Source organism: Pleurodeles waltl, chromosome 10 (assembly GCF_031143425.1).
Source record: "Pleurodeles waltl isolate 20211129_DDA chromosome 10, aPleWal1.hap1.20221129, whole genome shotgun sequence".
NCBI classification, from domain to species: Eukaryota; Metazoa; Chordata; class Amphibia; order Caudata; family Salamandridae; genus Pleurodeles; species Pleurodeles waltl.
Window position 1 is genome coordinate 147535522 of NC_090449.1, and position 26186 is coordinate 147561707.

At 42.7% G+C, this 26186-nt stretch overlaps 1 protein-coding gene across 4 annotated transcripts in view; it reads right to left on the reverse strand.

The window, feature by feature from the left end:
• Positions 1–23383, reverse strand: part of DHRS7B (dehydrogenase/reductase 7B) — a 152349-nt gene extending 128966 nt beyond the window's left edge. Inside the window, exon 1 of one of the 4 annotated variants that reach the window (XM_069210041.1) lies at positions 23082–23383. In XM_069210041.1, the coding sequence (XP_069066142.1) occupies positions 23082–23143 (62 nt within the window). In that variant the 5' untranslated portion in view covers positions 23144–23383. The remainder of the gene's footprint in view (positions 1–23081) is intronic. The other 3 variants (XM_069210042.1, XM_069210043.1, XM_069210040.1) reach the window with 3 other exon arrangements.
• Between the last annotated feature and the right edge of the window lie 2803 nt (positions 23384–26186).

Here is a 26186-nt window from a genome sequence, read left to right on the forward strand (position 1 = left end):
AAGCAATAAACCTGCAAGGTTTCCTTCCTACAGCCGTAGTGTGCTTTTGCAATAGAAAAGCTCAACAACAAATGTGCAGAACATATTTGCAAACTTATCCTCCATAAAACTTGTAGGATAGTTTAAGGAAAAAAAAAAAAAACGATTCCAAGTCCTACAAAAATACTTCAGTCTTTATTTTTACTCAAAGGCAACTGAAGGGAATTATACAACAAGCATTTGCAATACAATGGGTCCCCCATTTGCTCGAGTTAGAGCTATGAGCGCCGTAAACGCCTAACCACATAAATTGAAAATGAAAAGTAAAACAGTTTCACATAAGCGAGCCGATTCACAGCACCATGGACGCCATGAGCATCAGCGTGAAGAGACACACAAACAGAAAAAGAAGTTCACTTGCAGTCAAACTTATCGGCAAAAGTGCAATTACCCATGTAACAGGGGCGATGGCCAAGGCGGTACCAAAACCTCCCAAAGGACAGACAAACGTAAACCATTTACCAATGTCATCAAAAGATTTTTGAAGGGCGAGCCCACGAAACAGTTGTAGTGATGGGTGTGAGGTGGACGTTGTTAAAAGTCCAATGCATACCAACACGTCGGAAAAGCAGAGTTTGCTCGCTGCAATGCTCGACCTAAAAATGGGTCTACTCCCTTCAACCATACGATCTAACAGAAAAAGGAGTATTCAGGCAGTTTGAAAAAGAGAAATAATGTATATTTTCACCACTGGCTTGAACTTAATTTCCCATGAGACCAAAGTCTTTTGGTCACTACTATAAAACTATCAGTTGACTTGGACCTACCCCCACAATATTGGGCAAACCAAAGATAAGACTATTTTGAATGTGCTTGATTTCTTGGTGGTATGTCCCTTAAATGAATATAAACTGAAGAAAAACTATAAATAGACGTCAAACTAAAGGTCCATACTAACATGGGGATGCATTTCAGTACAGGCCTTCTCTGCAATGATGACAACTTCATTTTTTTATGTTGGCTTTTAATTAATGGTTGAATTTGGCTTGGTCAAATACTTAAGCGGATCACTATTGCAAGGTATGGTAATTTCCAGGTATAATATTACCATCATGAGTTTGTAACATCTGAATAAGGACTATCTTCAGGAACTGGAGTTTTGTCAGCAATTTCATACGTGTGTTCCCTCTTTTCAACGACTTTTCCTTGGATAATTTGTGCCTGCCTTTTACAGGTGAAAACTGTTTGAGACAGGAAGGACTGGGTTTTACTTCAAAACGCACAATCCCGGGGGCTGAAGGCAGAGCACTCCGCTGCCCTTCCGAGTGGAACCCCACAGGTTCAAGTATTTGGGCGCCTGGATTACTAGGGATGCAGCATCATACATTTAGGCAAACCGCAACTTTCAGGGGTATTTTACATCCTGGAAAGGGATGTAAAACACAGGTGTACACTGCCCTTGTCCCTGTTAGGTAAGTCAGGCATGTTCAAAATGACTGCCCTCCCCTGGTTGTTGTATGTTTTGCAAAACAGTCCTTATGCACTACTGAAGACATTCTTTGCCCGTGTGGAAGCCCTGATGAGGAGGCCACTTTGGTCAGGGGGACAGCCCGCATAATGATGCGGACACTACAAGGCTCCAAATTTGAAGGAGGCATAGCTGCTCTCCCCAACGTTAAGAAATACTACAAGGCTGCGCATGTCAGCCTAGTGAATGACTGGGAATATGCAGACAGGGAGGACCTGCCTTTCAGGTAGACGGATGGGGAACTGGAGACCAGAGTTGCATGCACATGTTATATGGAGACAAACTGAGCACGCGGGCATATCCGGCAACTGACACAGTGCCAGTGGTGTGGCGCGGTCTGCTTAGGGACATGAAATGGGACACAAGACTAATACCCCGTAGGCCACTCTGGGAAGGCACAAGGCTGCAACAAGTGGACGCTTTGAAGGGCTTCCTGGGCTGGGATAAGATAGGCATACCCACACTGGCAGACATGTGGGACACTAATGGGGTGGTCCCATTTGCTCACATTCAAGGGGAACACCAGATGCCGACCATGCAATGGCTGAAGTACAGACAGTTAAGACATGCATTCACCAAGAGTAAAGATAAAGAAGAGGAGACTCTGGAGTACTCCCTGTTACAGAGAAAGCTGCTGGATGGGAGAGTTCAACACACATTGGTATCCCTGACATATGGCACAATAATGTAGAATATCCAGGGAACACCGTCGCACCTTTAAGACAGATAGGAAGAGTATATTGGAGGAAATCGACGACGACTGGCAGGAGACATTATGCTTCCCAACATAGGTGGCCATTAAGGTCAGCTATCGGCTAATCCAGCTAAAACTCCTACATAGGACATACCACACCAGAACATTGATGTACAAAATTGGGAGGCCAGGAGATGCTCTGTGCCTCTGGACGTGCGGCGGAAGGTACTTTTATTTATATCTGGTGGCACTGCACTGAGATACTTCAATTTTGGGAACAAGTAACAAAACCCCTGGAGGGAGCAGATGGGGCTGTCACTGAGCTAATGCCTCGAGCGGTTCTGTTGCACATATGGGGACTCTCCGATCTTACGAGATACCAGAAGATTCTGGAGAATCTAGGATTTATGGTGGCAAAACTAGACATTTCCTCGAAATGAGGATGCAAGAAACCCCCATTGTTCAAATAATGGTAAGAGGGGATGGAACGTTGTAAAATCCTAGAGCGAGAGGTATACAAGGGTACGGGCTGTGAGAAAACCGTTGAGGAAACCTGGGGAATCTGGGATCCCGGAGATATAGATTAGTTGTTGGGATGACAGAAAGAGGCCCTCAGGTGCCCTGTAAGGGGACAGAGAATGAGAGGATCAGGAGGGGGCGGGATTGCATACATAAAGAGGTTCTGGACATGACTGGTCTCTGTAACAGATACCCACACGGGGGAAACTATGATTATATAGAGGGAAAGAGGGTGGGGAAGAAAGGATCTGTATGATACGGTTCGAATGGCAATATGCAGCTGTGTCAGTATGATGTACATGTACTGTTGTTGTTTCATTATAAATGGAAAAAAGTCAAAATAAATAAAAGACTCACAATTCTGATTCAAGCAGAATTCCTGGACTCCAGGACGAAAGCCTATTAAAAGTCTATGGGTAATGGTCTACATCTGAAAAATGTCAGTGATTGCTACTAAAAGTTGTTATTTTCTGCAGTTTGCAAATCTCATCCATCCTAGTCAGAAATCTTTCACCAGCACACGGCCTAAAGGCAGATAGTAAGAATAACATTTACACACTAAAGAAGTAGATGGCATGTGTCATGTAGAGTATGAAAAAGTAATAGCTTAGTAACCCACCTAAACACTAGAAGAGCATGTAGACCGCTTACGGCAGTTTGTAGACCATTACAAGACAGCCACCCAAGAGCAAAAGTGCATTGTGATGCTTCTGCCTGCTTGTGTCGTAATGCATTTGTTTGTGTGCTCTTACACATGCTTGTGCTGAGAGAATAGTATATTGAAAGTGGGCACCATCTAACAAGTCCAATTTAGAATAGTAAAATTGAAGAAAAACTGAACAACAAAGTATGCAACAGTGCAAAGAAAAGGAAGCATTTTGCAGCTTCTGGGCCCCTGTAAGAAAAAAACAAAATTAAAAAAAATATTAAACATATGGAGATGAGAAGTGGTATAGGGAGCATCTGGGAGCGAAGAGAGCTCAAGGACAAGCAAAATAAAAAATGTATATATCTACTTAACACTAAGCAGCACATGGAGCAGCATAGGAAGCGGAGTTGAGAGCAATGAAAACGGAAGCGAAAAAAAAGCAAACTGGGTGTTGAAGGTAGTAGCAGAAAAGCAGAGGAGGGAGCAAGGAAACTCATGCACTCACATGGAGTCCTTTGTGCAAAAGAAGCCAGCATTAACAAAGCCAATACCTCTGACTTGCATTTTGAGTCTTGATTAAAATATTTTAAAAGTCTCCAACAGTGAAAAACAAAACAAACAACCGTTGGCATCGCCAATAGGCCTATCATTGGCTGTCATCCTTTTGGTTTTATCAATGCTTGTTTTGTAATGTTTTTGCAAAACTTCATCGTTGTAGAATTTTGAATGAGTTTATTTTACACGTGTTTTTGGCACTGGAAACGGCCGTTTGCATAATAAATTACAAAGATTAAATATATAAAAAAAATAATGAAGTAAAAATAACAATAAAAAAAAAGAAAGTAAACTATCACTAATATTTTCCCAACATTTTTTTACTTGCTGCAGTCATAATGCCCTCAAAAGTTGCTAAAAAGAAGGGTCAAGTTCTGATTCAATTTAACCAAAATAAAATATCTGGTTTCTTAAATGCAGGAATGAAGATGTAAGCCAAAATAACTGTGTGGTCTACATACGCATGAAGTGACAGGTTTACTTTCTAAGTTTCTTTTCTCTTGAGTCCCAGGCAGTGACCGGTCCTCCAAACTGCATCTGTGGATATCACTGACAGCTTGGCTGTTGCACACCTAGATCTTCTTTGCAGATGCCTTTTACAAGAATTCTGCCTGTCTTTTTAGGTATCTCTTCTGAAATAATGCTTCGTGGTTCCCGCCCTTGTTCATGACAGGTAACCCTGAGACTGGAATGGACTTCTATCTTGCCTTTATTGTATTTTGTTCCCTGCCCCTGTTCCCAATGAAAGTCCTGAATCCGCTCATCATTTTCCATCTTCCTTTCCTCCTGACACAAATAATAGGTAGTCCTGGAAGATTCCTCCGGGTCACCCCTTCTCATCCTTCCTTTGAGGAGGCTTATAGCTGCCCTCAAAATAGGGGGCTAGGGATTGTATTAATGGGGAGAATTAGATACTACTTTGCTCCTTTTTAGGTCGAGCGTGCAAGCGATTTGACCTGCTGTAAGTATTGTGGGTTTTTAGCCACGCCCATCACTTTCATTCGTTTGTGGGCTTGCTTTTCAAAAATCCCTTGATGTCATGGGTAAATGCTTTACGTTTGCCCCGCCTTTGGGCAGTTTTGTTACCGCCTTGCAGACTGACCCGGTTACATGGATCATTGAACGATCAGCCATATACTTCAGCGTGGGCGAACTACTTTTGTGTATCGCAGCGAGACGCTTTAGTATTTAGAAAAGGGCTTGGAACCCTGTCAACTTCACGTCAGTGTTTTTTATTGGTTCGTGGGCTTGCCTAATAAAATCTGCTTGCTTTCATTAGTCGAAGGCACGCATAAGTCATGCCTTTTCCGGTAGCTAGCCCTCCTCGAGCGCAGTGACCAAGTACAGAAAACATGCGAGGCTCGCTGTTTTCCCATCGGGCTCTTGGACTTCTTTTTCTCTAATTTACATGCGCGATCTTGCTTGGCAGAAGTCGAGCACTTTACATAGTTAATTTCACTTTTTTGGGTTATGTACATAAATGCACTTTTGCCCGATAGGTGAAAAGTCGGGTTAGGAGTTTACAACGCGATCAGCTCTAACATGAGCAAACGCGAGACCCGTTGCATTGTAAATGCTTCTTTTATTTTGTCTCTCCCCTTTGTGTTCCATGACAGCCGTGGTGTTCACAGCGACAACTCCATCATCGGTTTTGGAGCACTGGTTTTCTGTTTTGTATTTGAATTCTGGTTAAACCCTGAATGTACCACTCCTTCAGTGATATTCATGGTTTGGACTGTACCTGTAGTATCATTGGGCCTCATCATAAGTCGACTGGCGGATGGCTGTCGGACTGTCGCCAATGCGGTGGTCTGAGCGTCATGTTTTGACCACGGCAGTCGTGCTGCTGTGGGACGTGCAGCATCGCCATGAAAAGGCTAGTGGAGAAACAATACAGGGGACTCAGGGGGGGCCCCTGCACTGCCCATGCAATTTGCTTTGCAGACAGTGAACACTGCGAGGGTGTTGGTGCACCCTGCATTCTACAGCATTGCCTCTGGCTCGATTATGAGCCGGAGGCAATGCTTTAGGCTGTTTCCCACTAGGCCAGTGGACAGAAACCAAGGTTTCCACCTGCTGACCTAGAGGGACACTCTAAATGGGCCCAGCAGGGAGGTAGCCACTATTTCATAAACCTCCATGTCAGAAGTTATCGTAATAAGGCCCATTGTCCTTTTTTTATATTAGAAAGTCAAATGCATACTATCCTACAATGTCAATAATCACTGAAGACGTTCTAGGCGTCACCCACGTCAAACTGCGTTTTTGTTTGGCATTTTGGTACATTTTATACTGTATAGCCTTGAGTGATCGGAAAGATGCTTCTTTTTACTTGCAGTTAGGGTTGACGATATCTATTAGATACAGCCACAAGTAAGCATTTTTAACAAGTTCCAGTTTCTAAATAAAGTTATTTGTTGTGGTCACCGTACTTCTATTCTATTTCAGGTACTTTAGTGGTATTAAATTACAGCAACATGCTGTGTGAATAGGGCCTGATTACAACTTTGGAGGACGGTGTTCATCCATCCCAAGTGTGACGGATATACCACCTACCGTATTACGAGTCCATTATATCCTATGGAACTCGTAATATGGTGGGCAGGATATCCGTCACATTTGGGACAGATTAACACCATCCTCCAAAGCTGTAATCAGGCCCATAGTGTTTCTTGCTGAATTGTAACCACTACAGGTCACTGTTGAATCATGGAACACACAAGAGGTTCACTTTCCTTTCTATTGGTACTACTAATGTGCCTGTGTTTTTGTAACGCATATTGAAGTCTTTCTGATTTTAGATGCACTTACCCAAGTTTGGTTAGTTTTTATATACTGTTATTTTGTGTTGGCTGAATGTTTTGTTTTATATGCAACATAATTTTAATAACTATTGCCCACTTGAAGCCCTGCGTTAATTTGTGACCCTTCTATTTTTAACAGTCAGTTATTGTATACCAATTTGTGCATTGACGAATTATAGTCCTTTAAAACGTGGTATTAAATGACCAAATATGCATTTCTGCATTATTTTTACAGAGAAAGCAATGTGTTCCTGAATTAAGCAGGCACTACATTCACACTCATTTCCAAGGCGGTGGGTGATTCTAATTTTTGACTAACATTGTCTTTGTGGATTATTGCAAGTGTTGTGGTAAAAGTGCACAGCATGGAGTGTAATGGTGATTGTACATTAACATAACATAGCTCCAGCAAGGCTGCATGCCAGTCCTGCTATAAACCAAAACGTTTCCCAGCAAATGCTAAATACAGACACACACTGCATGGAACACTCAGTACAGTATTTTATAATAGCAACATATACCCGGTTGATGAACACTAAACTGCCCAGTCATGATTCTAACCCATGCCTCTTTCTTCCACCATCCTACACTCCTGTCTCTATCGCATTCATACAGGTTCTTTTTCACCTCTACTTTTGAGGCCGTTTTCCTATTTTATTTCTTACTTCTCCTATTTCTGCCTTTTTATTTCTTGCTCTGGTGAAAGACCGTTGATGAAAGTTCACTACTTTTCTTTTGCCTTGGATTGTTTTGTTAGTTTCCTGTTCGTGTTCTGCCCTGTATCCGCAATGGTTCAGTTAGGCACGCCATTTGTCAACCAGAATGTTGCTGTGTATGCGTATGTAAATAAACTTTAATTCCCGATATCCTTTTGGAGCCCACGCAGCTCAGCACCACGTTACATGTTTATATACCTTTCCTATTAACTGCTCCCTGGATTGAATCTTAAGTGTTCTAGTTCTTTTGAAATGCACAGGAAGAGACAACGCCAAGACTTGAACCCGGCAGCTTTAAATGTTATGCCACATCCTCTATCCAAGACAATTAGCTTTTTTTTAGAGTTGTATCTCTGTTTCCCTCATTGAGTCACCCTCCCACCATGTACCCACCCTTAACCCCTTCCTCCCTTTTGTTTTCTTGAGCACCCAGTGTTTAAATTTTAAATAAATTGCATTTATATAGCGCTTACAACCCGGAGTTAAAAAGGCTTATTTTGGTAAGTAATACTTCCAAATGTTCCCCTTAATCAGAGGGCGCCCGCTTCACGGCCAAAGCGCTTCATGTTTAAGCATGGTGGCTTCTTGCCTTTCTTTTATCAGCACAGCGCCCACTTCAAGGCTGCTGCGATTCATGTTTGTATAATCTCACAACAGTCTCTATACAACTAATAAGTAGGACGCATTGTCAGTTTCAACGGCATAGAAGACTGCTCTGTTAATTGCTCGGAAAATTGTGTTTTTGATTGCCCGTAAATGTTAAAGCTTATCCTCCGTGGTTGCCTTCTTCAGTGTTGGTAGACAACTGGCTGCTGTGCCTACCCTTATGCAAATGAGTGGCCACCCTGCTCCTTATGGGACCAGTCCATCCCAAACTACCGAGCAAGGAGGCCCGAGTTTTAACTTATTTCTGAATAAGCCGTTAACATTCGCCACAGAGTTCACTGTCAGCACACAAGGTCATCCCTGCTCCTATTATGGGTGCCCAAGCTCCTGGCGGGAAGGCTGCTATGGTTTCTTTTCCCTGGTGGTAGTCCCTACGCCAGCTGAAAATGGAAAGAGCTTTCACCAGCATGCAATGTGGCCCAAAAGCCTGTGAGCACTGGAAGTCTGCGTGACATGCAAGAGTGAAACTTGTGTCAAATGCACAGGCATGTCAAAAGCTCAAAAAAAAAAAAAAAACCTCCAAAATCTTTTACATCCCAAATTTAACACAAATCTTTGCTGGTCGCCACAGCAACTGTTCTTTCGAGACTACTTATCCCACATTGACAATTTGTCACAGAGAAGGGTAGAAGGTTTCTTCAAAACCGAAAAACAAAACGTGTGTAGAAATTTGGGATGTAAGTAATTTCTACGCACCTTGAATCGAATAACAACCAGCTTACTTCCTAGCTCTAATCTCACCTAATGTATCCAGAGCACTTTATTGCCCAGATACCTAAAAAAGTAAACATGACAGACTTTTCGTCAACATATTTTTTGAATGCTTAAACGATACGACTGTATGAGTTCATGTCCGATTCAATAAATCTTAAAAGCATTATAGCCTCAGTAGGGATAGGCATAGCAGAGAACAGCGTAGCAGCTCCCTGGACCGAAGACGTCGCAGGTTTGGGGTTCCGTTCGTTGACTTACACCAGTGAATGGACATGGCCACCGCTTTAGGTTTCTTTTCATACGTTTCTTGCATCCTTTTTTGGTCAGTCCACATTCGCATAGTTGCTTTGCCACATGTCACACTTAATCTGTTTCACAACCTATAAATGGTACATCCTACCTATCAGTTTCAATTTCTATGTCAAAGACTGCTTATTCTGTTTGTGATGTATGTTGTGTGGCTCACAGTGGCAAATTAATTGTTAACCACTCTACTGGATTACGTTATTGGTGGGCTTTATATGTGACAAGTCTCAACACTTATAAAAAGGTCCAAAAAGCAAGACCTATTGGCTATGCCAATGCTGGTTTTCCTTGTGCCGTCACCAATCTTCCTCGCCATAGTGCCCAAAATGTATCACTCTCATAAACTTGTGAAGAATAACACTCGTCTGTTTTTGTGGACTTTCGTGTATTTCCCCAATTGTTCACCATTTTGTGACCCCACCACTTCCGTATGGTGTATGCCCAGCTCACAGGACTTGCCTGAAACCGCAACCCTCCTGGTCAGCAGCGTTCCGCCTGCTCTCTCACACGCTGGACTTTAATGTAGTGTTCTTGCACTCCTTGCTGTTCCCTTACCCAAAGCAGGTTCCAGTCTCCTTTGGCTTCAGTCTTCACGCTATCTCCATCTTCTCCTTCCTGACTCTCCTGGTCCATTCTCTCCATCACTCCGCTCACCTTGCCTCCTAACCACCCCCATGGAAGCTATTTGAGGACGGCATCCACCACCTGATACGTCCATACCTTCTTAAGGCCACGTAAAATCCCCAAAGACGCTAGAGTGCTGGAGTATTCACCGCCCTGCCTCATATCCGCGGACATGTTGGAAGTCCCGGGGATCTCAGCCACTGGACTAAACGCTAAGCAGGCAAAAGTACCTTTCCGTCGTTATTCGGTTGCTCATGGCTGAGTAGGCTATTAAAGGTATATCCTCTGATCTTAGTGGAAAGTGGACAGTTGATAAGTTGGTTGGGTCTTCAATTTGTCTACAGCGGCAGGTGTGAGGAGATCCTTGCTTTTCTTTAGGAGCATTTTCAGTGGTAACATGTCATTTCTGGCTAATACAACGCACAGATCCCGGCTAGACACAGAGATTACATACTCATCGGAATTGGCAACTCAAATCTGATTGCAAGAGAGTCAAATCGGATTTGTGGCAAACTCAATCTCAAACATTAGAATACAAATTAGAATGAAACCTCCTGAGGTCTTGAGCAGTAAACACAAGACTCAGTGCTAGCACAATTCCAAACAGTGAATTGGGTAGGCCCTGTGACTATGAGGACAGTAGGCCCCGAGTAGCCTGGCACATCTGAATTTTCAAGTACAAGAAGAAAATAGAGAGAGAGAAAAATCATCCCACAGTGGTAGATTTGACATGTAAAAGTGTAGCGAAAAGAACAGTAAGCAGGAAAGAAAACAAGGGAAACGAAATGCCCAACCAAGATTCTAGGCCTGATCCAGACACAGACAATCAATACAGTTCGACTGACTGGATTCATACCCCAGTATAACAGTCAAAAAGGTGGACGGGGGTAAAAATATGCAATGGTATCTTGGAATGTGGCAGTCGTTCCATAGAAATTAGGGGATGTAGGCCTAATCAACTTAACAAGATACAAAATTCCGCCATATCTGAAAACAGGTAAAGAGCGTCAAGAAAAATTCCATAATTCATCAATCACATGTGTAGCGCAGCTGTTTGCTGCAAGAAATAAGGGATTAAACAACAATGTGGTAACCCTGTCATCCTCAGGACCTGAGTAGCATGCAGAATAGTTCAGTCAGTGCAAGACCGCTGTAGAAAATAAAGTTGATTAGAAACCATATATTTTAGGTCTAGATGCAAAAACATTCATAGAGATACTTGTGAAACATTTTTAAATCAAGAACACACATATTGTATGAATTACAATCTTTCCTGCGTTAGAAACATTAGCAAATCAAAGTATTTGCAGGATACATGAAAGAGGCTGCTCAACAACTGCAAAGTGTGAGTGCTTGTGCAGTGCAACAAGTGAAAAGTGTGACTGGAAAAACATAAAACTTAAAATTCAGTATAACAATTTCTTATAAAGAGCCCGTCAAATGATGTTCCTGGGTCTAGTCTGGAAAAAATAAGACACAAAGTGATTGGTCACCCTTAAGGGATATGGAATCAGTAGAGGTCAACGCTAGGTAAGTCATCAATGTTTCGATCCAAAATCTTATGGTTAATCAGAAACATCTATGGAGGTCTTCATCAGGACAAGTGAAGGAGCAACCTGTAGTTTCATGAAATCTTAACAACGCTATACTGCGTGAAATATGGGGGCCTACAGAAAACGTATTGTTGAGGAACCAGCAGGGTTCGCGTCAATTTATAATAAATGACTTAGAGAAAAATATTTTTTGGGTCTCCAAAAGTACATATTGATGTAGTAGTCCTAGGCAGTGAAGAGGATTACTGTGTGTGTGAATAGGTTCCTTGTGAAAGGACAGACTGCTGTCACTCACAGTGAAGATAGCTAGTGACTTAAGTAGACTGACCCACTGTCACCTGCTGTATGCTGTAGTGGGTGGAAGAAAAGTGTGAATTACACAATAACAGGAATGAAAAGGGCTGGATGAAAACCCAAGTATGTATGTTATACATAAATATTTTAGTAAAATCAAAAGGCCTTGGTTAACGCCAGACCCAATGATGGATGCCATCTGTAGACAATGCTTCTGAGTACAAAAATGCAATGTAATGTGAGATGAGTCAATGTATATTCGAGCCATAAGATAGTCGCTCATTCATTTCAATGCAAGAACTCCAATGGAATAATAAACCAACTAGCTAACAGCATGACATGACATGAAAAATAGTTCTCTGGCCAAAATCTAAGTCTACACTACGTGTAATTTGAAAGAATCTGTAATAGGCTTTACAGACACCTGCGCTGTTGAAGCACATCTGAAAAAAAGACTGCTCAGGTCAAATGTAGTAAGGTACAACTCATCCAGTCAGAACACTGTGAGACAAAAATGTGCCTGGATGGGAATAACAATAATGGAAAGGCATGACATAAAGTTAAGCACAGACACCAGAAACGGACAAAAAACTATTAGAACTTCTTTTCTGTGTGCCTATGGGCAAATGAGAGATTGCATATGTACACCTATACTCCTGGCTGTGTAAGAATACTGCTACCACCTGTGCCCCTATGGGCCACCAGGAGATATCACCAATGGTGAAGACACACTGCTTCATGACTGCAAGGCACACTTCTGTGCCCGTGGTGTGCTTTGATTTAAACTACTCCTACAGCGAGCAAGTGCCCTCATGTTTGAGAAACTATTTTCCAGAACTTAATTAAATTCCTTTCCCTAGGGTATATTTTTGAAGTGCGTTAAGTAAATCCTGATTTTCCAGCCAACAGTTATAGTAATGGTGGGACATGTGGTTTCACGAGCCTACAATTCGCACTGTCTTTTGTGTTATAGGCTGAAAAAAATAGCACATGCTAAAAGTAACTGGCAACTGTGGCAAGTTGACAGGTTTACCGTTTTACTCAAAGTATTCGGTCTTCTGCAGTATATTTTAAATGACAATTAATGCTGTTTACAGTGTGCAAAACAAATGTAATTCATGGCCAGCCAATAGATGTACATAATTCCAAGGGCAGTCACGGGATGCTCATTATTCCCAGGTGAATGTGCGAGTAGCTCAGTCCAATCGTATTCTTTGCCTTCTGGGGTTTTATGTCCTTTTTAGGTCGAGCATGCAAGTGCTTTGACCTGTTGCAAGTATTTTGGGCTTTCAACCACGCCCATCATTTTCATTCATTCCTGGGATTGCCTTTAAAAAAAAATAATAAAAAAAAAACAAAAAAAAAAAAAAAAAAAACACTTAATGTCATTGGTAAATGCTTGACGTTTGTCCCGCATTGAGGCTGTTTTTGTCAAACCTTGCAGCGATAAACTTCTGCGTGGGCGAACTATTTTCTTCTTTTGTCTCTCCCCTTCATGCTGCATGGCGGGGTGGTGAAAGTACAATAGCGTGTGGCTACAACAGCTTTACAACAAGGATGCATGCCTAAAACTTAAGAAGACAAATGGACTATAAGATATTATTGGTTATGATCAACTGGATGATGAGACTGTGTATACCTGGATATAATATGAATATATATGATGCAAAGATGCTTTGAAGTACTACAAAAAGTAAAAAGAAGAAGAAAATTATAGGTTTTCTATTGGACACCTCCTCGCCCGGGACATCTTGTTTGGGGTCAAGGGCAACAAGTTTTTATGTTTACTTTGTCCTTGGGACAAGTAGGCCCAACCCCCTGCAGCACAAACCCTTTGGCTGCCTGTTTACAGAGAGTTGAACTCTCTGCAGTTGAGGTAATGTGTTTCCAAAGGATAATGCTGTTCGAACTTGTATTTATGGTTCATTATTTGAAAGCCTTCATTATTAGGGTGCGTGCTGTAAATAAATGTTTTAAGGTCACACTTCACTACTGACGTTGGTTCCAGTACAAAAAAGAAAAACGTGTACACACATGTTTGAAAAGTTTAGGCTAAGTATAATGCTCCCAGAATGCTCTCTGATTATATGCAAATGAAGTGTCATTTAGTAAAATGTGTTGATGCATGCTAGTATTTCCCAAAAATATTTCTAATGGAAAATCAGTGTAACCATTTTCAACACGATTATGGGAAGCATGAAAATAAACAAACACTGACAAAGCCAACTGATCTGACATATTTTTATAAGTCTTAGTTTCATCAATGCGTGTCTTGTTTTGACATGGCTTTTGTAACACTTTATTGTTGTGGGAGCTACCAGGCCCTCAACATTGTAACAAACATTGGCAAAACCCCCCCAAAAGGTTTTTGAACTCTTAAAGCACACGTTGCCACCAGCGGCATAACAAAGGCCCCGCAGCCACTCTCCAGGGGGCCCCGTCAGCACAGCACCTGCCCTGAGTGAGTCTGGAGAGGGGGCTCCTCCATGTTCTTTGCAAAGGGGCACCCTCCAGTTTCGTTATGTCACTGATTGCCACTGTAGTTCCTGACACTGAACAAAACTACTTTGTGTGGCAATATGCTCCTTGAGGAAGAGCAAAATGCGATCACTCACAGTAAAGCCAGCCGAAAGAGAGAGAAATAGAAGTTTAATAAAAACAAAATGTCTTTGTTAACACCAGACCTAATTAGGGACCAAGACCCACATTTAGGTAGCTTTTTGCATGTCGCAAACAGCGACTTTCGCTGTTTGCGACATGCAAAAAGCACATTGCGATGCACAAACCCAGTTTTGCGATTCAGTAACCTGGTTACCGAATCACAAAACGGGTTTGTGACTCGCAATTAGTAAGGGGTGTTCCCTTCCTAATTGCAACTTGCAGTGCAATGTAGGATTGTTTTGTGACCGCGAACGCAAACCAATCGCAGTTTGCACCCATTTCAAATGGGTGCTAACACTTTCGCAAAAGGGAAGGGATCCCCATGGGACCCCTTTCCCATTGTGAATGTCACTGTAAACATTTTTTCAGAGCAAGCAGTGGTCCTGTGGACCACTGCCTGCTCTGAAAAAATGAAACGAAAACGTTTCATTTTTCGTTTTTGTTATGCATCTCTTTTTCCTTTAAGGAAAACGGGCTGCATTACAAAAAAAACTGCTTTATTGAAAAGCAGTCACAGACATGGTGGTCTGCTGTCTCCAGCAGGCCACCATTCGTGAGGGGGTCGCAAATTGCGACCCACCTCATGATTATTCATGATGTGGGCATTTGCGAAGCCCTTGCGAATCACAGATGGTGTCAAGGACACCATCCTACATTCGGATTTGCGACTCGCAATTTGCAGGTCACAAATCTGAACCTACCTACTTGTGGCCCCAAATTCTTAAAGAAAGTCACAAAAGTGCACCCATGGTATATGTCGTACCCCTATAAAATATTTGTGAACTGTATTTTAGCATGGGTAAATACGATGTGTAGATTTGCTCATGTGAAAATCTATTGAGCATTTGCAAGTTCATTTTCCCTCCAGCCACTTTCTTCCCAACCCTGGAAGAAGTTCTAATTCTGCCATTGTGAGGAGTAAATGTCCAACCTTTCTTATTATGGGAAAATATTAGAGAGAAGCTGCTAAAAATCTTTAAAACATGCAGGTTAGTAGGTTTGCAGACTCAAAGGCATTCCAGCCCTGGAACTATTGCTTACTGCTTCCTCCAGCCCCAGTATGCAGATCTGCAGAAAGGTGGCAAAATAAGGAAAGTTCTACAGTAGGGATTGAAACTCCAAGTATTTAAGCCCTACTATGGTAGTAGCCCTGGCATAATAAGAGAGGCTATTAATTGCTGCCATAATTTGTCGCCACACTACATGGCACCAAAGGGACAAGTAGATCTTTTTACAGGACAAGTAGATTTGAGAAGCAACCTGTCCCCTGGACAAGTAGATATTTTAATAAATTCCACACCCCTGGAACCTATATGGTTTTTAAATGAGGGATGACAGGGAGTTATATAATGAATTTAAGGAAATAAAGTTTTGCATTAAGTGATGTGTATAACACAATATCAGCATGATTATACGTATTATGAGTATTTGAATTTTGATTATAAAATTATGCTTTGTTAAATGACAATGTATTAATTTATGGAACAATAATTTTGAATGTTGACATTTTGATTTTGGGGAGCGGGAGGCAGGTATTTCTTCTTTTTAAGTATCCTTTCACTAATGCAAAAACTCTGGTACACACTTCACAGAAACACAGAACATAACAAGCTGGTTGAAGGACACGTTCTGAGTGGTCTCTTGGTGCTACAGACAGAAACAAACTAATATTACCTTACTAAATTGCATAGTATTCAAGTTACCGACCTCAGAAAAACAAAGGGAAAGGAGCAGCAAGTGGAATTCACCACTGTGTACTACATGTTTGATGCTCTTGTGGTACCATACTTGTACCCTGCATGCTGATTTGTTATCTCTGTGTACTCTGACTGTTTGTGCCCTCTCTTTTGTGCTACCGAAGATCACACAAGCAGTCACTCCATTGAACCTCATGCTTTCTTCCAGTTTCTCTCCTCCTAGAAGGGGTATAGCTATAAATGGTAAAGAAGGATCAGTGGCCTCTAAGGCACACGGACCCGAGAGGCCTATTGTATCCTGGTTACTGCTTTATTTCAATATTCACCAGCAGTTAACAACAATCTTTATCCTTGCATTAGGGTCGACTTCACTTTTACTACAACACTGCTCCCTTGAGCCCATCATGCTCTCGGTTAATATTACCTGCTAAAACATTTACGTAAGTAGATTATGTGAATACATTAAAGTGAATCCTGTTTTAATTAATTCCAGAAGAAGCTTGTAAGTGGGGGGGGGGGGGGGGGGGGAGGGGAACAACAGCAGTGAAGCAAAGATAATTATACAGGAGAGGCAGGTATGTGCTGCAAGTCTGGCCATGGTGCCTATGAGATTTTCTGTCCAGTTGTGTCTGATTACTGTGAAGTTCTTTAGCATGCTATATAGTTCTTATGTCTTACAAAGTAAAAGACTGTGTGCATTGTATACTGACCAAGGAAGGCTGAGAAAAGCTAGCCCCGCTGGGATTCTGAAGTGTGACTTGTTGGTAACAGCAGGTGTCAGCAGTGACCGTTGAATCACTGTGCCCTCATGCTGGGAAAGTACAACAAACCAGTTGAGTGTAATTCCTACCCTCTCGTTTTACTGCTCAATGGTCAACTTATTTCTAAATGACCACCTTGTAACCTGCTTGCCTTCTGCAAGGAGTGTGACAAGTTGACATGTTTAAAAAACATAAGTTTGAGGGAAGACCAGCCAAAGTGTTACTCCTTTCAATGTGGCTTTGTCCCTCTTTTGCACGTTTTTTGGCCATTGATTTTTTTGGTAGCATGTTTGCAGACTGGATAATAAACGACTGGAGAAGCGTTCCATGAAAAACACTTTTTTTGGATAAATATTCTTTCCATGTTTTCTACCCTGACATTTCTTTGATTAATTTGCAATTCTATGAATGGTGTGGCAAATGTCTATCACTGACCCCCAAGATTAGCAGAGAACTCTTTCCGTCCACAGTGCATATGTTGATAAGGAAAAAAAAAAAGACAATGAGCTTTCTGCAGAACCTAGCAACATGTTGTTATAGTAACAAATACAATCAGCTTCCTAGACTGTGGCAATGTATTGCATTTCGTTCCTACAGCTTGAGGGTGGAGACCAGATACCCAAGTGAGAAAGTTGGAGACAGTTCTCACCTTAGAAACTCAATGAGGGTCTTGTTAGGGATGGGATGCTGAATACTTCTTCTTGAGCAGTGCTGGTTTGGTAGTTTTTCAGTGTGAAAGGCGACGCTGCAATTTCAATTCTTCAAGTAAGGTTGTTTCTAGGCGGAGCCCTCCCATTTGTGTTTCTGATCACTGCCACAGGAAGGCTGAATGACAACCAGGTGCAAAATCGTACATTTCTTTGTGCCTATTTTAAGGGTTCTCCAGATTGGTCACAACCCTGGTGCGCCCTGGTCTGAGAAGTATTACTTTACACATACACATTAAAATAGACTGTGTTTTCCTTCATCCCATCCTAATCAGCAAAGGGAAAGGGGAGAGAGAGAGAGAGCATATCTAGCACAAACATGTAAAATAAACCATTTCTGTCTTTTTCATCCATCCAATTTTATGGGAAAACTAAACCATTTTATTTGTTTAGTTCTATTTACCACATGGGTGATGGTGGTGTCTGTGTGCACTGGCGATTTCACAGCCTACAGTGATATTGGAAACAAGTACAAATAATGGTGTTTTCTTTCTAAAGTATTGCATGCGATCTCAAAAGCCTCCATAGGCATCTTAAAAATCCTGCCTGAAAGTTCAATTGGACCTAAAACTTACGATTGTTGACTCTCCATTTAATTTACAATGACTCTCTCCTTCCTTGGCATGCCTCCTATCTCTCAGCATAGCCTACTCCATGTCACACTTATTTGCCTTAATCCCTATTATTGTGCCTTTAAAAGACATAACTCTGCAACCTAGCAATGCCTAATCTTCAGTAGCCCGTCTATTAATGGTGCCGGCCAATACATGAATTCACATACACACTCTCCACTTAAGTCCACATCTAACTCCTATTAATTTAATATACCACATAGAAACTGGAGTAAATTAATGGGGAAATGATTTCCTTAAGAACGCATATGAAACTTTTCCACCTAGCACTGTGCCAGTACACAGCAAATAAACCACCTATTACCAACTGAAAAAGCATGGAATAACTGAAGAGATCTGACACATGCTGCTGGCCAATAAAGGATTTTAATTTTGTCCACCACTAGAGGTCCCAACTAGCTACATACTACAACCATTTCTTGACATCTCACAGCAACAACCAGCTATAGGATGATATTATAAAGTCCATTCCAGCAGACCTCTCCACCATTGCTCCTTTTAATGTATACCTGCTCAGGCCCATAAATGTTAAATAAAATAATAACTAATAGATAAACCAGTGAAGTAACCGTCAAAGTGGCCTACGAATGCAAGAAATACTATAAAGAGATCTGCAAAGCTGCTCAAAGCCGACAGATTACTGAAAACCATAAAACACACTCCAGTCTCACTTCTTTAGCCATCACACTGCTAAACTATATGTTCCATAACACAATAACCAGCCCTGTCAAGTAACACACATCGAGGGTTAGACTAATGCATTTTAGTTCTGGTGCTGCATCACCAGTTTAAAATGCATTAGTGACTCAACTGTAGACTTCGACCAGCTGAGGCATGCTCTAGGACTCCGGTGAACAGTACTGAAGTGACTGCGCTGTGTGCATCACTTGTGATATGTTTATACACACTTAGGCCAAAACTATAATGAAAGGAACTCGCTGTTACCACACAGGCGAATCAATCCAAAGATTAGAAGTGCGTACCATATGGGACTTTTACTTGTCAAACAATTCTGGATCCTAAACAATTCGTGCCCACAGCCCTATGCAGAGCCAAGGGTGGTGCCTTGCCTGCTGTTCTTTTTCTAGCAAGGCGCTGCTCCACTACACTGACCACTCAGGGTTTGACTGGCCACAGACAGACTCACAGACAGAGGCAGCAGGCAGCTTTGATTTTCCTTGCCATGCTGGTATCTGCGACGATATTTCCAGGATCAAAGTTATCGTTCAGATAAAAGGGGATGTATGTTTGCTTACCTCAGCTGAGAATACTTAGTACGCTTTAGCTCTGCTTGGCCACCACCCCATGGGCAGCTATCCTCCTTCGGAACTAGCGGCAGTGCATCCAGCAAGCTGAGCGCCTCAAAGCACCAACTTTAGGCTCATGGAGCAGTTGCAGTGCCGGAACATCGTGGTATAGTTAACTTCCAAAAACTCTCTGTGGATACAGTGATTGGCTAGTTGCTGCTGATATTTTCCAGGAAACTGACCGTGTGGGACTCCAGGTGTCACCAATACTGCCCTTGACCACATGCCTGCCGGTGAAATCCTGCATGAGCTGGGTGGAATCATTGATCAAAGTGGGCAAGAAGGAGGGGCACAAGGTGCCCCTAATTTTTTTAATTTATGAAAAACCATTCCCCTACTTCTTATTAAAAAACAACCGTCCCGGGACGGTATACTCCGATCACGCACATGCTGCAGGTTAAGTTTAATTCAGGGAGTCTCCTGTGCTGTGAGACCGAGGGGCAGGCAGCTAAACAATAAACAAGCCTTCTTGCCAGGGTGTCTCCTCGCCTAAAGAAATGCAAATGCGCACAACTGGTTAATATGCAAATGTAAAGGGGCTTGGGAGCAGGTACTGGTTTAATTGATCAAACCACATTCTTTTCAACTGATAGTGTAAAGGAGTTACCAGCTGAACTGTGCAGTGTGTGTGTGTGTGTGTGTCTGTGTGTGTGTCAGGGCAGTTAAATAAAAATAAATAATGATTTAAAGTTTAGGTATTACTAAAACGTATTTTTTTGGAAGCACCGTTTTATCTTAAATGTTTTTGCACATTTGGTAGCAGTCCGTCTTATTCTGTGTGTAATGCAAGTTTAACATAATCACTTACACTTTTCAAGTGCTTCCTGTCACAGGCTGGGCCCTCATCGCACTAACAACACACATGCCACAATTCTCAATTGCACCAACCAAGAATTCATTCTTTGGCTTTCTGGTCACACACAGACTTCTCAGTGCAGTAACTAATAGAGGTTTCATAATACACAATAGTACAATTACCACTCATTAACTTCACTTTTTATTTTTTTCATTTAATGTGTGAGTTATTATATATGTAGCTACCCGACAGAGAATATATTTTTTTTTTTAGCCACACCTTTGATCCCGCTCCAACACTCATTGACCCCACCCCCACTCATGCAGCATGACAGTTTCCATACTTTTTTTAAAATGCACTTTGACCCCTGGGTGAACACTCTGGTCAACGGCGGAGGGACATCCATCCCCAGGGAACCGCCAGAATCACCACTGCGTCAGCGAGATTGCCTTGGCTATGCGTTCAGTAACAGCAGGATGAGGTGTAATTGGGACCTGGGCCTGTCAGTTAGGTGTGGGCAGGTAATTAAAATGGAGGCCATCTTTCATAGTGGGCGACAGATTGACATTATGATATTGTGAGGCGGAAGTTAACAGTGGCCTTAGAGGAAAGTTTAATGTGCCTAAAATTTAAAAATGAACCTGTGCAGGTGTAATGTCATGGTCATGTAAAGCAATCCATTATTTTGGGATTTAGTTAGTGCTAGATAAAACTGCAAAAAAAAAAAAAAAAAAAAACAATAATCAAATCACACTGTAAAAAGAAGGAATGGTGGGTGGCATGGTGGACTCAAGCGTTATCATCGTACTTCACCCATCTTACATATCAGCATCACACTGACGCTGCAATGCAGAAAGAGCACAGCAAGAGAGACAGAGAGGCTGTGTGAGAAATGAGAGCGAGGCAGGAGCTGCACTGATAGAGCTGAGAGAGAAAGGGACTTAAAGAGAGAAGGACATGAGAAATGAAGAAAGAAAGAGAAAGATGGAGACAAGAAAAGAGGATGAGAGACTTTAAAGAAGAGAATGCAGAAAGAGTGACAAATAGGAAAAACAGCAAGAAAGGATCTTAAAAAAATAGAGAGGGGGAGAAACATACACATACAAGAATAGGACAACGAGGGAAAAGAGGAACTAAGAGTGAGACAGCGTAGGAGAAAGGGCCACTGCCAGAAATGTGTTGAGCTGGAAGGAGAGAAATGAGGCATCAAATAGGAAGAGAGAGACAGTAAAGGGAGGAACTGCAATAAAATGGCCTCCATAAAAGTACTGCAGGACCATTTACGTTCCTGTCACTTGAATACAACTGGTATCAGAGAAGACGCCGCAAGCACCAGTGGTGCTGTTTTCATGGCCAGGATTGCACCACGTTTGGGAGAGCAATTATCTCACTTGGCTCTTCCCTCACCCCTGAGCCCCCAGCTTCTCCAGACAACATCACATGACTGATGATGTGTCACATTAATCTTGATCAGATCATTGCCAGGGACCAAGATTATTTTGTTGTTGTCACTTGAGTGCCAACAACTTTGAACTGACCATGGCCATGCAGCACCCTCCAGCTCACAGGTGACTAGCTCGCCTCCAGTGCAGTAACCAGACCTCCTGAGCAGTAGAGACGAATCCCCCTGAACTGCAGCACAGCCAGAAGCTCACTGGCCCCCTAATTCCTAAAACCCCAGGCAAAACTTTCTCTGGCTCAGCCTGGCACTGCATTGAGCAGTCCTTCTGATGACACATGTGAGAATCAAAGAAAGCACAGAAAGGCAGAGTGTAGTCATGAACATCAGGGCTTAAAGGGTAAAGTATTCAGTAACTATTTTGGTATTTGATATTCAATGTTTAATTAATTTCATGGTGACACAATAGTTTTACAGTGAGATCATCCCAGAAAGTAGTAGTAGGTTAATGGCATTCCATTTCAAGGCGTTTTGCAGCAGTTTCAAGATCTTTTTAGTACTTGTAATTGCTGAAAACAGTGTAAGCTCTGATATTTATTGCGTTCAATGCTCTTTGTTGCTTGGTTTGACTAGTTGGAAGAGTGCCACTCCAAATGCCTCCAATTTGGTTGTTTAATGTCACTCATAAGTACATTTACCTCGTGGAAATGTCATGCGTAAGCACTCTGAAGCTTGACAGCTATGAACCAACTGACATGTAAACGCTACTCACCCAGGATCAAGAAAAGACAACACACTTACAACCTGCACATCATTGCATCACATAGGTAGTAACTGTTTTATAAATACTATAATACAATAAAAGCAGCACCAAAAAGCTGACCCAATAATAGCTGCCAAGGTTTCAGACTGATATGTGTGACATTTTCATAATTACAGAGCAATTACGAGCGACATTTCAAAGACTATGAGTGACTCTTGCAAGCAAAATCAAGCAATGAAGGCATGGAAAATATCGTAATATATCGAGAATCCTATACCTCCCTTTGTTCACCAGCTCCACCTTGTGGCCTTAGATAAACACTACTGCGAGCTTACCTAGCAAAGTGAGAAATTCCAACAGCACTTTAGGACTTGCGTGACTTGAAATCTCTAGCATTGCGGTAATTGTGGGGAAATGCGTTTTTCTAATTCGCGATGCGTGACACTTGGCAGGGCTGCCCAAAGCCCACTACGAACTGTACTGGAAATAATATACATGCCACAGACAAGTGTTTATAACTGACACTTAAACATGTAACATCATTTTAACACAGCTGGCGGACAACACAAAACACTGCTTGTGCACCCCTAGCAATACATTCAGGGAGTTAAGCAATGCGGACACCTTGCACTCCCTTCCGCTTTTCAAAAACCCTGAGACACTCTACTGAGGGGACATGATCACGGAAATGACTGCAGGTATACCTTTACAAAACATGGCGTGACCTCAACTTTCTAAGAAGGCGTTTCCCACTTACCTGAACACGTTAACGTACATTAGAAATGTTTCCGTTTTTTCAATGGGCGTGGAATATGACATGCCAATCCTCCAGAAGCAGGAAGGATGTCTTCTAGTATCAGACTTAGCACCCGCCTCCCGACAGAGGTGCTGAAGCTCCGATTGCCTCTACTCTACTTCCGTCTTCAAGGGAATTCAATGAGTGAATGTTACAGGAGCCAATGGGTAAACTTTTCCTATTTGATTGACATGTTAACCGGGCGTCCCTCTTAACTGTATGTCCCGCCCATAAACACACGGCCCAAGTGTAACGGAATAAACTGCCCTTCTTGATTCACTTGAAGAGACCTTTCTTTACTCCGGAAGTGGTGGCCCAGCCACACGCGAGCCGGTATTCTGGCCATTGAACCGTCTAACTCGCTAGTAGGCTGACCTGGGTTTTGGTGGAGTGTGTATTGTCTGACACTGAGACTTCAACGGGCTGGAAAGAGAGCTCTAGTACCTCAGGGTTTGGGAATGAGACAGCGGCAGCTGTTAAAAGGAGCTGCCGGTGTTATGGTGTGTCATGGTTAGGAATGGGACAAGTACTTCAAATTCTATGTCAGGACCAGAGGCTCTGATTATGCTTCTCTTTCCATGCTTTTAATATTCAGCAGCCAATAGGAAAGGTTATACAAACAAAACTACAAATCCCATGAACCCCAAGGGACACAACTACAACCATAGAGACCAACCCTATAAAACCCTCATGACTCAGTGTCTCTTCCTCTTTCTTTGCTGCTGCGCAGCCAGTTAAGTCGCTTTTTGCCTTAGCGCGATTTGTTACATATAATATTGTTGATTGATGTTGTTTAATACATAATTTACTAACGCGCACCTTACTGCCGAAGGGCGGCTTGCCGCCCGCAGTTGCTGTGGAGTGGGAGCCGGTATCGGGGAGCGGGACTGCGCGACCTTGTCGCGCAGTCCTATTTCTATTTCTAATTCGAACGAAGGGCGCGCGAGCCGACCGGCATTTCTCCTTCTATTTCAAGGACTTGCCAATCGACTCGCACGCTTACTGTTGGGCTGTGAGTGCCCCAAAACCCTCTTCTGGGCACTAAAAACTTCGTTGTTTAGAAAGTTGGGCATTTCTATGTCATAGCCCTGTGCTCCCCCTGAACGCCCTGTCAGAAAGTGTCTGCAGGGTTGTAAAATTATAATTCAGGTGTTTTCACCTAGAGCTTGGTGCAGGTGCTCCCTCCACATTTAAAATCTCTCTCTTTTTGTTCTCACCTGCATTGGGGTCAGATTAGTGTATGTGTATACTCTTTTATATATTTATATTTACATACACTGATAAGCTCCCCCTCTCCACCAGTGCTTTGGTGGGTCCTTTACCTTGAAGGTATTATGTATGAAGAAGAGCTTGAGGGTGATGAAAATTATTTCTATGAGGAAGTCCATCCAGGCTCCTTCGAACAGGATCTGGCCCAAGCTCTGGACGCAGGCGTGCGCCAGACAGTGAATGATGCCCTAGCCAAGGCAATCACCCCTCTGAAACACCACCTTTTCGGGTTTGCACAACAGCAGGGATGGCTTCCCCCCAAAGGAAACATGTTTGAAGGACAACCCAATCCTCCCGCAAAATCCATTCACGCCGAGGCATTCGAGAAATTAACGTCATCTTTAATGACGGAGCACCCTTATAGCATGTCAACTGATCCTCCCTCAGACCCTTCGGAGGACTCGGAGGGTAGCTCATCTCACAGCCCTCCTATGGAGGATTCACAACCTCGTAAGCGCAAAGCTAAATCCCACCATACCTCCGGGGCTAAACAACCTAAACTCTTAACATTTGAACCGGGGGAGATCATTCACCCCAAATCCTCTGCTTGGATTCCTCCCCCGGAGGTCTCAGATTACGTAAAAAATCACCTGCGACAAGAATTTGATAAGGAGGTAAGAGCTCGCCTTCGCTCTGAGTGCCCAAGACCTGACCTCCCAGACAAAATATCAGAAACTCCAGAAATAGACCCCTCCATGATTACTTACCTCAAAAGGTACACTAAAGACCCTAAGAAGGGAATCGACAGGGCCTGGAAATCCTGTCAGGATAAACTTTTGGATTTAACAGGCCCCTTGACCAAGATCCTGGAACTCGCTTACCAAGCGAAAGAATCCAATGTCCCGATAGACTCGGATACTCTCATTGGATGGTCTCAAAGAGCAATCTGCATTCTGGGCAATACCAATTGCGCCATTTCCAATGAACGCCGCAGATCCATTCTGATGAAAATGGATCCCAAGTTAGCCGACCTGGCATCTTCGGAAGCGGGCCCAGCGGCCCAAGGTCTTTTATTTGGAGCCCCCTTCTTAAAAGAACTCTCCAAATTCGTTGCTACCTTTTCCAGCCTGGATAAAGCACAGGGCTCTATTAGGAAAGCTCTTCGCCCTCTTTTTTCCCGGGCCGGACGCTTCAGAGGGCGATCGTTCGGCCGGAGATTTCACAACCCCACTGGAGATAGCTTCCAGGGCCATCAAGGCAGAGGTGGTTACCAAGATCAGCCCTCCACCTTCTATCCCTCAAGAAGGTCCTTCCGCGGCCGCTTCCGCAGAGGAAGATTCAGAGGGGCAGCTGCCGCCATTCAAGACTCCTCCTCTACAGGTGAGAATCATTCCTTGGGAGGAAATTTCTTTGGGGGGGCGCACTCGACTTTTCTATCACAATTGGCTAAAGATATCAAACGATCCGTGGATACTCGAGACCATTCTTGGTTTCAAGATAGAATTTTTTCAATCCCCCATCCAGAATCTTCCCACAAACACAATGTATTTTTCCCTCTCAGATCGGTCTTTTATACACAAAGAAATTATTGCTCTCCTGTCAAAAGAGGCGATAGAAGAAGCCACTTTACATCCCAGGGGTTTTGTAAGCCCCATCTTTTTGGTAGACAAAAAGGGAGGCGGATCAAGATTGGTCCTCAACTTGAAAGAATTCAACCAATGGATCCTCTACCGACATTTCAAAATGGAGGGGATCCATTTACTTCGAGACATCCTTCGAACAGGAGATTGGATGGTCCGCTTGGACCTCAAAGATGCTTACTTGTCCATCCCCATCTTTCCCCCTCACAGACGTTTC